The following is a 15159-nucleotide window of genomic DNA, read 5'->3' as shown; positions in this document are numbered from 1 at the left end:
TCTAGGAAGACGATGAAATGAAGTTTCACATAACGGAGGCGAGCAGGGCTGGGCCCAGGCAGCGAGTGGAGCGACTGTGCCCGTCACCACGGGGCGCCTTCTATTTCCTCCTCTGCTGCGTGAGCGTCTGGATTTATCCGTACAAATGAGTCCTTCAAAACTTTGTCTCAAAGCCTGAAACAGCATCGGTCTGCTCACTTCCACTAGTGTCCTGCACCACTCGGCCAAACCAGAGAGATGAAAGTCGGCCGTCTTCAGGTCCTGTCCCCAAAGCTCTGTCCGCCGCCCTGCGCATCCGTGCAGCGGGCTGTGCGGGTCATCTCCGAGCCACCTCGCGGCTGCTCTCCACACATCGCCGGCAGGACCCTTGCAAACACCTACAGCTGCGCCGCAGGCTCTGCCCTGCCCCTGGCCTTCCGGGTTAAGAGCGCCGCACCCGGGCTGCCTCCACCCCTGAGCCTGTCCGGCTCATCACAGGCCCCCAACAAGCCATGCTCCTTGCCATGGTCCCTCCCGGCTCCAGGAAGATGCTCTCCACCCGACCTGCACTCAGAAGCATCTGCCGTTCTCCGTGGACGCGTGGGTGACCGCCCGGTCCGCGTCTGCGTTCTGACCCAGGCAGGGAGCTCAGAGGGCAGGAGCCGCCTGAGCACACGCTCATGGCCACGGCTGCGGCCCTGGCCCCGGGTGTGATGCCGAACGTGTGGTCAGCACGCCGTCCTTTTCGCCGGGAGGGACCATCGTCGCGATCAGACACCTGGGCCTGAATCTGGCTACAGGACTCTCATGTTCTCTCCTGCCCTACTAAAGTGCACGTAGCTTTACTGTGTGTTTCTAGCTCTCCAGGCCCAAACTCCTGCTACATCCGGCACAAGGAAATGGATGCTATGTTACAGCAGTTAAGTACATTTGGGCAAAACATGGCTAAACCTTTTTTTTTTTTTTTGCACTTTGGTAAATGGTAAGTACCCAAAATGGCTTACTACGTTAAGAATTTCATTTTCTAAAAGGTGGTGAAAACAGTTAATATCGGTAAGGACGTGGAGAAACGGGAAACTTCAACGCTTGGTGGGAATGCAAAACAGTGCAGCTACTGGGCAGGACACCCTGACAGGCAGGTCCCCAGTCCTGGAGCAGAACCCCGTGACCACGCCCAGGGATGCATCCGAGAGAAAGGAAACTATGTCCGCACACCTGCTGGCTCTTGAGCGTTCGTGGCAGCCGTATTCGCCACAGGCGAAGGGCAGAAACAACCCACATGTCCACCACCCGCAAGACACCCGCACAATGGGGCGCTCAGGCACGAAGTCACACGGTTTCGATTCCACCTCCGCAAGCTGTCCGACTCCAACCCAAGTGAGATCGCACAACGCACCGGGACAGCATGCAGAAGGGCGGCTGCCCAGGGGTAGGGCGAAGGGTACAGTGCTTCCTTTTGGGGTGATGAAATGTTGAGGAACCTGCTAGAGGTAATGGGTTCGCCACTCTGTGACGGCACCGAACCCCGTGGACTGTGATGGGCACCCGGCTAGCTCAGCCGGTGTAGCTTGACTTCAGGGTTATGGGTCTGAGCCCCGCTCTGGGTGTAGAGGCTACTTGAAAATAAAATCTTAAGGAAATAAATAAAATGCCTTGTGTTGTGTGAATTTCACCTCAATTAAAAAAAAAAACTATGGCGGGCGCCTGGGTGGCTCAGCCGTGAAGCCTCTGCCTTTGGCTCAGGTCATGATCTCAGGGTCCTGGGATGGAGACTCGCATCCCACCTCTCTGCTCAGCGGGGAGCCTGCTTCCTTTTCTCTCCCTCTCTGCTACTTGTGATCTGTCAAACTAATTAATTAATTAATTAATTTTTAAAAGCTACAGCATTTTGAAAGAATTTCCTCTTGGAAACACCTGGTATTTTTCTTTTCCCCTTGTTAATGATCCAGGCGCACTTGGAAAAAACCACACGAATAGGATCAACCGTGGCTGAGAGCGCTGGAGGGCAGGGCACGGCCGCCGGGGAGGCCTCCGGTGTCTAGACCAGGGCAAACAGCCCTCTTACAGCATCAGTGTGAGAACGAGCCAACCAAAGCTGACTTAACAACCACAATTCTACCACACAGATCAAGACTACCTCATCTCAATAAAAATGTGCCAAAATAAAATACAAACCACGTTTCAAAGAAACATTTACTGGAATGACACCGGGTACGGCAGCAGAGCTTAAAAGTGAGTCTTGCAAACTACAACTTACGTTTCACCTTTGAGGCTGCGGGACACACGGCACCCCCAGCCCGCGGGAGGGAGGGTTCCCTGATGGAACAAAATCTAAATCCCTCAAAAAGACAACCTAATTCTTTGCTTTTCTTCTAAAGACAAATAAAATAAAATAAATAAAATTTAAAAATGCCATACAGAGTTCCTTCAGCTTTACAACCAAATTTTCTACCATCTTTTCCATTTACTTCATATGTTTATCTTCTAGTGAATTTTCACCCAAGATGTCCGTTTCTTCCAGAATTCCATGACTGAAAAGCTGACTGGCTCCTCACCAAGGACCCCAGCCCCAGCGGCTGCACAGCCCCCTGCTCGGGCCCAGGTCGCAGTCTGGCTCCGGCAGCAGGGAGCACGGACATGTGTCCACGCATCTGAGTCTCACAGGGAGGCAGGTGACACTGCTGTCCCCTTCTCACACGTGAAGACGCTCAGAGGAACATGGGCTCAGCAGTGGTCTCAGGGGCAGAGCCCAGAGGGACTGAGGCTCCCACACCCACGAAGCTTCCAGGTGGGCACCAGAGGCCCCGCCTCCCACCCAACACTGGCCACCTCCAGACCTACTTCCGAAGGGCACGGCTCTGGTCACGACTGATGGAAGCCACGAGGGAGGCAGTCAGCTGCCCCTCACCCCACCTCCACCGGCCACACCAACAGCTTGGCTCAGTGGAACGGACTGGGGGGCTCCCACTGCACTCAGCCGCGTCTAGAACTGACGCACCCCCCAGAGGGGAGCTGCGGGGCTGGAGGGGTGGGAGGGCTTCTCGGAGTCCGCTCTCTGCGGCTCTCTGACCCGCTAGAATCCGGCTTGTCCCACGGACGTCCATTGCCGGGGTAAGTCAGTCATTCCAGAAGCGGCCCCCACGGCCCTCTTCCCTCCAGACCACTGAGCACACGTCACCCACAACGGACGGCGCCACCCTGCACACCAGATGGGGTGGGGGAGACCACGGCCGCCGAGCACCACAGGCTCACGAGGGCAAGGGAGGAGCACAGCCAGAAAAAGCGCTAAGTGGGGCCGCGTGTGGGAGTTTTCAAAAGTGCACACAAGCTTCAAGTCACTAGAGTAAGACAATCAACGATTCAGTGTAATGAACGTTCAGGAAGGAGTAAGGAAACGCGGTGGATGCTGGAAACAGACCGAGGGTGAGCGAGAGGACTCAGGGGCCCAGGCGGACGCAGCTGACCGCGGCTGTTACTGAAGGACACCGGGCACCAGACGAAACACGTGGGGACCAAGGGCAGACGGTGGCTTCTTCTCCCGGACTCCAGGAACGGCCTCCCGCACGATCTCACGTTGAGATCAAGGCTCCACGCGTGGCCGCGTGGCGGGGAGTCTGCTGGAGGCCTCTCTCCCCCTTGGCCCCTCCCTCCACTAAGATACATAAATAAACCTTTTAAAAAATTAAAAAATCAAAAATAAAACAAAACTTGCCCCCGCGGCTCCCTCCTTGCTCCGTCATCAGCGACACCAGCGTTCTCTGGCTGGCTCAGGGGAGGGTCTCGGCCCCCTGCCCCACCTGCAGGCTTCCCCCCACCACCCCCCTGCTCAGCCACCCGCAAAAATCTTAGCACCTCCCTGCCTGCAGGTGCGTGAGACCTCCCACCTCCACCTGTCACACAGGCACAGCACAATTAGGTGGACTTTTGAGGGATTTAAATTTCATTCTATCAGGGACTCCTCTCCCTAACCACCCGCAGGGGTCCCCGCCTCTGAGGGAACAAAACGGCCCCTCCCCCAGACCATGTCCGTTCCCCCGTACCGCCCCACCCCGATCCCCTCCAGAGCCCCCCGACTCCCCAGCAGCCGCTGCCTGGACCCGTCTCTCTTCTCAACAGGCTGTCCTGACATCCTTCTGCCTTCCAGAAACACCCATCACCAAAGAGGGGGCTGGGAAAGCTGTCACCATCAACATCACATCCTGATGAAGGGACGGAGCCTGACCAGGGGACGGCAGACAGACCCGCCTCCTGAGGAAGGGCCCACAGCCGTGGCGAAGCAGCAACGTCCCCAAGTTCTCAAACCCCAAGAAGTAGAACCCGCACCCGATCAAGCCTTTGGGTCTGACCACCGACTTGCAGGAAAGCCACACAGGACAGAGGAACACGTCGCATGACACCAGGATGCCATCAGCCGAGGAAATCCAGGGTGTGGGGGACAAGCACACACAGAGCCGCTTCTTCTACCGGGAAACTGCGAGCAGGGGTGAGAGGAAGAGAAAGCTAGAGATGAGGAGTCGGGCCGTGGCTGCTCCGGGCTGGGGAGGCCAGGGTGGGGGTACCGACAGCAGAGACACAAGGTTTCCCTGGCGGCGGATGGCGGGGCGGGGGGGGGGGGGGGCACTGTCCAACACTGCGAGTGGCCGCACCGATCTGTAAATGGAATAAAACACACGAAATGGTACACTTTAAATGGCAAATGAGTTATACGTCATTACACGATGTATACATCACGTGTACACGAGCTATACATCAATAAAGCTGGTTTTTTTCAAAGAAATTGAAAAGACTCGTCAGCCCACCACAATGTGGGCCCGAGCTGGAGCCCGACTCCGTCCCCTGTTGAAATCCACAGCCCGCGAGTCACCAGGGTGGGAGTGAAGGGGCGCCAGGCGGCCTGAGACGGTGGGGAGGCTGGTCTCTCTACTGGTGACTAGGGGACCCCCGGGAGGACGGGGGTGGGAGAGGGGCACGGGCAGAGACGCCCTTACCCGGCAGCCGCGGGACGACAGCGTGACCGGGGAACGCGCCGGACCACAAGCAGCGGGCGGCCACCAAGGCGGCTCCGGACGAAGCGAGGCGCTCCGGGGGCCCGCGGGGGCGTCACACATGCCTCCACTCCTTCACCTCCCGCCCCTGCCCCGGGCTCAGCCCCCGACAGTGGCCTCCTCCGGGCAGACTCCCTGCCACCCGCCCTCCCCGCTCTGCTCCTAACACAGCAGCACGTCAGAAAACTCAGCTGACATCTCTGCCCGGCTCGTCCCTCCTGGGCATGAAGTCCTCGCCCTCAGCCTGCACGGGCCTGCCCCTCCCCGCTCCCCCCAACCCGCCCCATGCCCTGCCCCCACCCTGCTGGTGGGCCTTCCTGCAGCCTGTACCCCAGCCCCCACCCTCCGCTCGGCCACCTGCCCGGAGCCGGTCCCGCTTTGACCAACCGTCTCCCCTCACACAAGCTCGACTGTCCATCCCTGAACCTTCCCGGCCCACAGCTCCAGGTTGGGTCGTCATCTCCAGTCCCCGTGGCTCTGAGACACCTTCCGCGTCTAACTTGACATTCTCGCCGTGAGCCACGTGCTTGAGCATGTCACCACCATGTTAAGGACAAAGTCTCCCAGCAGCGCCCCCCTGCCCCACCCAGGTCTCCGTCCCTGACAGGGCCACTCTAGGGTAGCCACATAGGAACGACAAGCGGAACCCGGTGCAGGATTCCAACCAGCCGTGAGCGGGCACGTCGCGTAGAGACCGAGCCCGGTGCTCCGTCCGCGTCACTCCTGCCCACGCGACCGTGCCAGCTGGGTCCCCAAGCACGGTGAGTCCCGGGGAGCCGACTTCACTGCCGCACCGCGTTAGCTGTGGGGCCCTCCTGAGAGACGCTGATGGGAGCACTAGCTCAGGACCCCAAGGCCGAGCTGTCATCTCCCTGGTACTGAGCCCCACGAGGCAGCCACGGACACGAGGCACCCGGCAGAGGGTGTTTACCAGGGACATGGTTCTGAAATGTTTTCCCGTCCCTCACCACGTGCAAAGACCAGACCCAGAGGTCAGCCACGGAGAGGAGGGGGAGGGGCACCTGGGAGCTCACGTCCGCTCCCAAAGGGGCTGTGGTGCAGGCGGACAAGGACACACGGACACGGCAGGAACAGGAAGAATTAGGAGGCGCTGCCCGGGCCCCGAGCGCAGGGCAAGCCGCGGTCATCGCCCACCCTCTTTCGTCCGACCAAGGCCCCTCTACCGCCAGGTGCTTGCCCTCCAGACAAGGACGACACTGAGGGTTCAGCCAGGATGCGAGTGTGGGCGGCCCGGCGTGTACCCCTGCCCTGGGTTTGTCGTGGCAGCAGGGGAGGGGAGGGGGATGCCCCAGGAACACCTAACGACCCCCGGGGTCTGCGGGCACCTTGGCCCCAGCCTCTGCCCAGAGCCCTCCCCGTCTCCGCACACCCTTGGCTTTCCCCCGCCGATGGCTAGTATTTCTCTATCAAGTCCTTTGTTTCTACAAAGGAGCACACATGGCCTGGCCCGCTAGCTGTGAGCACCAGGGAGTCAAGGCTGCTGGCGCCCCGGCCTTCTCGCATCCTGCCCAGCCCCCTGCATGTGGCCAGGACCCCACTCCAAGGAGGACAGGGCCAAGGACACGAAGGCAAGACAGGACAGGAGGGCCGGTCACCGCCTGTGACGGAAAGACCCCGGGGCAGCCCCCCAGTTGTGTCAGATGCCCCCCACCAGTGCACCCTGCGTGAGTGTGGTTCCAGACCGACCCGAGGGGCCCCCAATATCGAGCTCGTGGAGCACCCCACTCAGTCCTCCACCCCGTGGATGGGCTCAAGCTGCCCCACGGACCAATGAGCAAGACACTGCACGGAAAACCTCCCAACGGCTGCAGGACTCTGCTTTGAGTCAAAGCTGACAAGCTTCTGAAATGAGTCTGACCTATGAACCCCAGCATTCTGACCTTTAATGTGCCAACTCTTAAGTACCAGAGCTCAGAGCCAAAATACCCAGAATAACTTGAAAAACTACCCAAACGCTGGCCCTCGGGTGACTGCCCCCAGGCGACCCTCGAGAGGGGTTGAAGTTACAATGAAAGAGACTCGGGGCAGGAACCACCTTGATCCCGCAGTCTGGCTGGCTTTAAGGCTCCCTATAGTTCTGGGTTTGCTGCTATGGGTTCTTAACGCCGGAAACAGAACGGTTTTCACTGGGAACTTACCGAAGCCCCCAGAAGTCACCCTTCCAAGTCTTCCGCCGTAGTTCTAAGGGAAGGTGTGCCGGGCCGCATTCAAAGCAACACGAGCCGCGGCCGGGGAAGGGGGGCGCCGTCAGGCCGACTCGGCAGCGTTATCAGGAAAGGGAACCACAGCCGGGGAAGCCAGACTCGTTCCAGGAGTTGCAAAGCCCACTTTGGAGCCTCCACACTTCCACCTCCCAGAAACACGGCCCCAGGGCCGGCGGTCCCGCTCTCTCGTTTCTCCCACGGGTGGGCCTCAAACCGCACAGAACCCGGCAATCACCTGGGACGTTTGTAAAACTTAATTTCCAGGCTCTTCGGGTGATTCCTGGATGAGCTGTTCAGACTGGAGAAGCGGGGCTCGCTCCCCCACAGCCCGCGGGTCCCACTCACGAAGCCCCCGCTGCGAGCTCACTCAGCCGGCCCTGCCCGGCCCTCAGCCCTGTCCTCCACCTCCCTGAGCCCCTCCAGCCCCTCCCCAGAGCCCACCTCGGTCTCAACACGTCCACCTGCCCCAGGGGCCTCTCCCCCTCCGCCAGCCTGCAGGTCTATGTCTCACACTTTCCCTGACATCATCATCACCTACGCATAACAAAGCGAGATGGAGTGATGTCCCCTAGGGAGCTCGTCCAGGTGGTCGCATATGTGGTCACAAAGAGGAGGATCCGGCCAGCTCCCCACCCACCAGCTGGGTGTGCCTCCTCTGGGCGGGCTCTGTGCTGAGCGCCCATTCCCGCTTGCGGAACTCCCTGTGCTGCGGGAGGGCCAGGCCCGACCGCCCTACAAACCCACCGCCCCCTCCCCTGGAGAGCGGAGATCCAGCCCGGGGGTCCCCAGCACATCCCACCTTGTCCTCTCAACAACCCTGAGGGCTGTGCGATGAGCCTCACTTTCCAGGTAGGAAAATGGAGACTTAGAAAAATGACAGAGCTGGCTGCGGTCCCCGTGGTCCCCAAGCGAGGAACAGGCGGTTCGGGGCCCAGACACCAGCAGATGTCACTAAGGAAGTGGAACTTACTTACTGTGTCCGGACGCCAAGACCCACCCCTGGGCCCCAGCTTCTGCCTGGGGGCACCCGAGGGGGTCCTGCCCATCACTCCGCCGGCAGCCAGCCCGCCCAGAGGGGCCCCCGCCGTCTCAGGCCCTGACAACCTGCCTACGATTCCCCCTTCCCACTTCCACACACTGCCCCCCACACTACTGCCAAGACCCCTCTTCTCCTTTTTTTTAAGATTTATTTATTTACTTCTCTTACAGAGAGAGAGAGCCCGAGACAGTGTAATCACGTGAGCAGGGGCTGGCGGGGAGGCGGGTGGGGGCAGAGGGAGAAGGACAGAAGCGGACCCCCGCGGAGCGTGGAGCCCAGTCCCACGACCCTGAGCGCAGGACCTGAGCCAAAATCAAGAGTCAGACGCTTAACCGCCTGAGCCCTCCGGGCACCCCCAGAGCCTTTCTCTTCCCTTCCGAGGCGGTCAGAATCAGCAAAGCGGATGGGACCTTCTGGTCGCCTGACCCACCTTCCTCATCACAGCATGTGGCCCTCAGGGCCCTCAGGCCCAGGGTTCCCAGGATCCCTGGCTCCTTCCTCAGCCCCAGCCTCTCACCTGTCAGAGGTCAGCAGAGGGGACCAAAGCCAGCCAGACCCAGCTCCCCACTCACAGATGAGGAAACTGAGACTCAGGACACCACAGGGCTGGCGCCGATGACAACCCCATCTGTCCACTGCTTTAGCTATGACTACAGCGAAGAGGAAGATTAAAAGTGGGGTTTTCTAAGCTGGGGGGGCGGGGCCTGCCTCCAGCCTGCAGTTAGCCATGGAGGGAAATCAGGGGCGTCTCTTAAAGACCAGGCTTACGAGGCACCTGGGTGGCTCAGTGGGTTAAAGCCTCTGCCTTCAGCTCAGGTCATGATCTCAGGGTTCTAGGATCGAGCCCCACTTTGGGCTCCCTGCTCAGCGGGGAGCCTGCTTCCCCCTCCTCTGCCTGTTGCTCTGCCTACTTGTGATCTCTCCCTGTCAAATTAAAAAAAAAAAAAAAAAAGACCAGGCTTGCATCCTTCAGACCTGAGGATTTCAGTAAGAGCAAAGCCACTGAAAAGTGAAACAAGTTTAAAATAAGTGAGCCCCGGGGCCGCTGGCTGGCTCAGTTGGTGGAGCCTGAGGACTCTTGATCTCAGGGTCATGAGTTTGAGCCCCACATTACATGTAAATCTTTAAAATAAATAAATAAAATGTTTAAGCCCTTCATTTGTGAGCCAATGTACAAGCCCAAGATGTAAGAAACGCTCTGAGGCAGGGAGACATCCATCATGATGCGCCAGCCCTGGTGGTGCCTGTTGTCTCAGGGGAGTAATTAGGAGCCCCCCACCCCCTGGTTCACTTGAAAAGTTTCCAGTGCAGACAATAAACTGGTCACCTAGGGTACAGCTCTGTTGAAAGATAAATCAGGACGGTATAGGTGTTTGGTCACGAAGAGTAAGCACCCAGACACAAATCAGTGGTTTCAGGTTTTTAAACTTTGAGAAAAGCAAGGAAAAAAAATTGAAAAGAGTGTAACTTAGTGGTATTTTACCTGGCTAGCGTGCCCACGGCCACGGCGCCACACTCGGGGTCACCCACAGAGAACGAGGTGACAAAGTCAGGGGGAGAGCCGGTGAAGTTTAGGGAAACAGGAACAAGCATGGACACAGGTGACCGAGGAGAGTCCGTCTCCCCACCTTACCCGGCAGAGCCCCCCCACGCCGGGGGAAGAGCCATCCCCGTCTTCTCTAAAGACGCAGACACAAACGCACGCGCCCCCAAGTACCACCCGTGTTTTCTATACATCCCGAAACGCACCTTCCGCTCAGAGCACCACGGCAGACAGGATTCTTCTGCCACAGAAGATTCTAGATGCAAAGGGGTCTGTCGACAAACACCGCTTAAGATAGATGTGTCAGAATTAAAACCACAGGCAAACAGGTCTCCAACCAGCCTTACTCAGCAAAACAGAGGGATCCTGAACAACAGGGTTCTTTTCAGAAAACAGGGGAGGGGGGCTTTTACAGACTAAGTGTCTCCAGCAAGACCACAGCAGGGGGACTGGTGGGGGAGGGGTGCTGGCGTTAGAGTCCAGATTAAAGGGCCCCAAAAGACACCAACCCAAATGTATGTGTCGACTTCTATTAAAACCCACGACCCATGGGGCGCCTGGGTGGCTCAATGGGTTAAAACCTCTGCTTTCGGCTCAGGTCATGATCCCAGGCTTGTGGGATCGAGCCCCACGTCAGGTTCTCTGCTCAGCGGGGAGCCTGCTTCTCTGCCTACTTGTCATCTCTGTCAAATAAATAAATAAAATCTTAAAAAAAGAAGAAAACAAAAAACCCACGACACAACACCACCCGCTGTAAACACACTCCTGAGATAACAGGGAAACTGACTACAGCCTGTTGAGAAAACAGGTCTGGGTGGACCCTGTTCTTTAGGCACGGGATGAAGTATTTGGGGTGAAATGACAGAACCGGAACTGGCCTTCAAGTATACTCACACAGCAAAAGGAGCAAACATCTGAGGCCAGCCCAGATCGTCCGGGCAGCTGCTGAGGCTTGGTGACAGAAAAACGGGAGAGTCTTACCAGCGCTCAAACTATTTCACAAGAGAAACTATTAAAAACAAAACAAAACTCAAGTGTTACATTGTGAACATCCACAGTAACGATTCATGAAACAACAACATATTTTACCAGAAACAGGTAACACTCATTATAAAGAATAAACCGGCCTGACATTGTTCCAAGTTTGGGCGCTGAAACTGGCAGGTAACGGGAAATGATACTCTGCTTCGGAACACGAAAGGTTTGAAGACATGAAGATTTTCTGTGTTGTTTTCCTGTGTTGTGCACACTTATTTACAGATTTCTTCCAAGTTTATAACAGATCTGTGCAGCCCGACCTGCGGCAGCCTGACCAGGGTATAGAGACATCGCTGGATGGCAAACGCGAACCATCACCAGGGACCAGGAGAGAGTCACTGATAAGTGGGGGTGGGGAGAGGCGTGGGGCACAGGAGGGGCCCAGCGGCACTGGTTATTCTTCAAGTCATGGTTGGGGTAGACACCTCTCAAACAAAACTTCTAGGTCACAAAAGTTACTTTGTAGCAATGCCCTGAGCGCTATAACAAACAGTAGCTTGAGGACTATAAAACCAAAGAAACAGCACTCTTAGACTAGGGTCCGGCAGACTTAGTTCAAGATCTTTGAGTTGTTCAACATCAACAACAACAAACTAATCTGGTCATCTCGAAAGGTTCAGGGTCACTGGAGAACCAGCCTGAACCCTTAACTGTTGCAAACAGTTAAAAAACTAAGAAGTGGTAACACACCAAACCTCAAGGCACGACGGTAATAGCATTTATCGTGGGCACAACATATACGCATTGTGAGCTTTACCTTTTGAATTAATTTACTTAGCAAGTTGCTTAATGAGCATATTAAACTTGGGAGTAGCAAAACGATCTGTGATTTTTCTACAATCCCCATTGAACATCTTTTCATTAGTCTAAATTAAGAAATATAACACTCAAAACCGTTTCATTGAAGACAGCCCTCCAAAAGTTCCTTTTAAGCCAAATTACAAGCCTTAGTGTGTAGAATAAAACCGAACGCACACAGCCTTGTAATCACAGCACACTCACAGGGCCTGAAATTTGGGCTCATTCCCATCAAGCCATTAGCTAAGAACTAGACCCATTTATTTTTTCAACCAAAGCCGTCCAACTCCAGGGCAGGTTTATCTGCGAATCACCGGGCCCTCTCCCCACCACGCCACAGTACAGAGGCCCACAACAGAGCAAGATTCTTCCAAGAGGTGTTAGTGACCAGAGAGGAGCCTGGAGACCCAGAGGACAACAGGTTTCAGAAAACGAAAGGCGAGAAAACACCCCAGTGCGGAGCTCACAGTTCAGGGTCTGCAGCAAGTCCCGAAGCTCTCGTTTCAATTCTACCGAGCAACCGCACACACCAGAGCAGTCTAGATGTAACAGGTCCTTCTGACTGGGGGTCAAGGTCAAAAGGACTGAAAACCACCTCTTTAGGGAGAGTGTGCAGAGTCAGCCTGGGATCCAACAGATCATCCTTGCGCTCACTGGCCATTGGACCTTGGCAAGGTTCTTAACCTACCGGAGGCTCCAAAATGAACATCACCAACTCAGGGAGCCATCATCCTATGGATTAATTAACTTGAGACACAACACAAAAGCTTGACCTTCCTCAAGGTTCTTTACTTTTTCTGCGCCTTCAAATTTTAAACAGAAGATCTGGGGGAAAAAAAAATAATAATCCATGCTGTAGCACTTAATACTTCCTGGGCTCCGTGGCTGGGACTCCCAGGAGAGCCTCACTCAGCTGGGCCAGGGGCTACCCTGCCATTTCACGGGGGTGGCAGGGGAGGGAAATCTCCTGCCCAGGGTCTCCAGAAGCCACATGGGCCCTCGGAACTGTGCCAGTAGAGCCCAGGGCCCTTCCCCACCAGACCTGAGTAACCTCCCATTGTTCAATCAAATTGCAGAGAGCCTGGAAGGGTTTAAAAGTTGGTCTCACTCAGCCTTGGGGCAGCTTTCAAATTGTCATCAGAAAAAAAGACACTCAGAATTCACAAGGCATAGAGCTGTTTGTGAACAGACAGCTGTGAGGGACCAGGTTAAGGGGCCTGAACCGATCAAGAGGGGCTTCCAGACCCCGTGACTCGCACCAAGTCTGGAACAGGTCGAGCTGGGGGCCCCCACCAGCCTGTGGCTGCGGAGGGCCAGGCAGGGGAGCACAGCTAGTTTGGGGCCAGGACCAAGCCTGGCGCCTGCAGGGCCCTGCAGCCGGCTGGAGCCTGGCGGACAAAGAGGGGGCCAGGCAATGCCCCGTCCAAGTGGCAGGGCCGGCCGGGAAATTTAGGAGCCACGTGCCTGGTGGGAGAAGGAAAAAAGCTTTACAACGACTTGACCATTCTCTGGGCCCAGCACCTCAAACGCCCTTCCACGGAGCATTTAAAACAAGGGGGAAATGTGTTACTCCTTTAAGTTTTTTTAGAACTTTCCCAAAGAAAGAGCGGACTAGTAAGACGGGGTGCTAAGGGAATCAACACATCTCCTCACCGTCTTCTAGTAAATTGTAAAAGGCAATTAGCACTTGAATAAGCAGCCGGCGCGTCTGGAATGAAAATGAGACGCACGCACTTTTAGGGTTTCAAGGCGCCGCTTCCCGGCCCTCTGCGTCCAGGGTCCTAACCACCAACGGGAATTGGCCGCAATTCAGCCTCGCCAGACTCGCCCTCGGAGAAGGGGCCGCAGAAGCGCCGGCGACCAGAAAAACGAAACTGAGTGCGCTGCAGGCTCGCCGGGCTCGGTCTGGCGCCGGAGCCGCGCGGCCCCGGCCCCCGCCGTCCGCGCCCCGAGCTCGGCGCCGCCGGGCCCGGCGCCCCTCGGGCGCTTCCAGCCGCGCGGCCGGGCCCCGCCATCCCCGCCGGGGCCCGCGGGGCGCACGGGGGCCGGGGCCGCGCGCGGGAGGCCGGGCCGGGCGGCGGGCGAGGCGGGCGCGGGCCTCGGGCCTACACGCGGGCCGCGCGGCCCCGGCCTCCGGCTCCACCCGCGGGGCTCCGGGCGCGGGAAGGGCCCAGGCCGCACGGGGGGGGCGTCCCGACGCCTCGGGGCCGGAGGAGGCCGGGGGCTGCGCGCCCGCGGGGGGCCCGGGGAAACGGCCGGCGGCCCGGCCCCGCCGTCCCGCGCCCCCCCCGCCCCGCCCGCCCCGGGGACCCCCCGCCGCCCGACCCGGGAACCCCTCCCCGCCGCGGCCTCGACCCCCGCCCCCCGGCCCCCGGCCCGCGCCCGCCAACCGCCGCCGGCGCCGCGGGGACGAGCGCGAGCGGCCGGGCCGGCGCCCCCGCGCGAGGACTCACCGGGGCCGGCTCCCGAGTACATGGTGGCGCCGCCGAGGGGCTCCGGGGCCGAGGGGCGGCCGCGCGCGCGCCACGGGCCCCGACGCCGCGAGCCGGGAGGGAGCCGCCGGCCGCACGATCCGCCCCGGCGCGGCCGCCTCGCCAAACAGGTTTACCCGACGCGGCCGGGGCGGCGGGCGGAGGCGGCGGGCGGGGGGGAGGGGAGGGGGGAGGAGGGAGGGGCGAGAGAGAGAGGGAGGGGAGGAGGGAGGGGAGGAAGAGGGGGAGGGAGGGGCGAGAGAGACGGAGGGGAGGAGGGAGGGGAGGCAGCGGAGGGGGGCGGGGCGAAGGCGAGGAGGGGAGGAGGGGGAGGGGAGGAGGGGCGGGGTCGGCGCGCGGGCGGCCGGGAGCCGGCGCGGGCGGGGGGAGCGGGATCGCGGCCCCGCGGCGGACTGGGGGCGGGAACGGCGCGGGCCCGGGGGGGTGGCGTGGGGGGGGCGGGGGCGGACGCGGGGCGGGGGGCCCCTCCCAGCCACTCAGAGCGGCGACGTCTCCCCGACTGGGCGGAGCGGGCCAGCCCGGCGCTGCCGCCAGAGGCCGGGAAGAAAGAAAAGAAAACGCACCCCTGGTTTCCCCGCCGCCGCGGCGCGCGTGGGGAGCCCGTTCTGGCGGCTCGCCGGGGGCCCGAGCGGCGGCCGCGGCGGGGAGGAGGGGCGCACGGCCCCGCCACCCTTACCCGCACCTGGGCCCGGGGAGCTTGGACACGGTGCGTCGTGCGGTTGCAGTCCGCGCGCCCCAGCGTCCCCGCCTGGATTTTTCTTTCTTTTTTTTTTTTTTTTTAAGTTATTACCGAAACGTGCATGTCGGGAAGCTTGCTCCCGGCACGGAGCTTGAACTTGAACGCGCGCTGGCCGTCTTACACGACCACACCGCCACCTCCCGGCCAAGCACCCAGATAATCCTGGGGGGAAAAACTTGGAACTGTATAAAGTTTTGGGTCAATTTTAGCTGCCATCAGTGCTGAGATCCAACCCCGGCTCCTCCCCAGCGCTCTGGGGCC

The 15159-nt window shown here is 59.0% G+C and overlaps 1 protein-coding gene across 2 annotated transcripts in view; it reads right to left on the bottom strand.

The window, feature by feature from the left end:
* Nucleotides 1–14419, bottom strand: part of AGO2 (argonaute RISC catalytic component 2) — a 105568-nt gene extending 91149 nt beyond the window's left edge. The window contains exon 1 of one of the 2 annotated variants that reach the window (XR_014308794.1): nucleotides 14121–14306. Coding sequence is in view for 1 of the 2 variants with exons in the window: in XM_082720694.1 (XP_082576820.1) it covers nucleotides 14121–14142 (22 nt within the window). In the remaining variant the exon portion in view is untranslated. Of the gene's footprint in view, nucleotides 1–14120 lie in introns of both variants that reach the window. The other variant, XM_082720694.1, reaches the window with a different exon arrangement.
* Nucleotides 14420–15159: the final 740 nt, after the last annotated feature.

The sequence above is a fragment of the Mustela nivalis genome (genome assembly GCF_964662115.1).
Source record: "Mustela nivalis genome assembly, chromosome: 2".
Lineage (NCBI taxonomy): Eukaryota > Metazoa > Chordata > Mammalia > Carnivora > Mustelidae > Mustela > Mustela nivalis.
The sequence above is the reverse complement of the archived record's forward strand: the minus strand, read 5'-3'. Positions and strand labels throughout refer to the sequence as shown.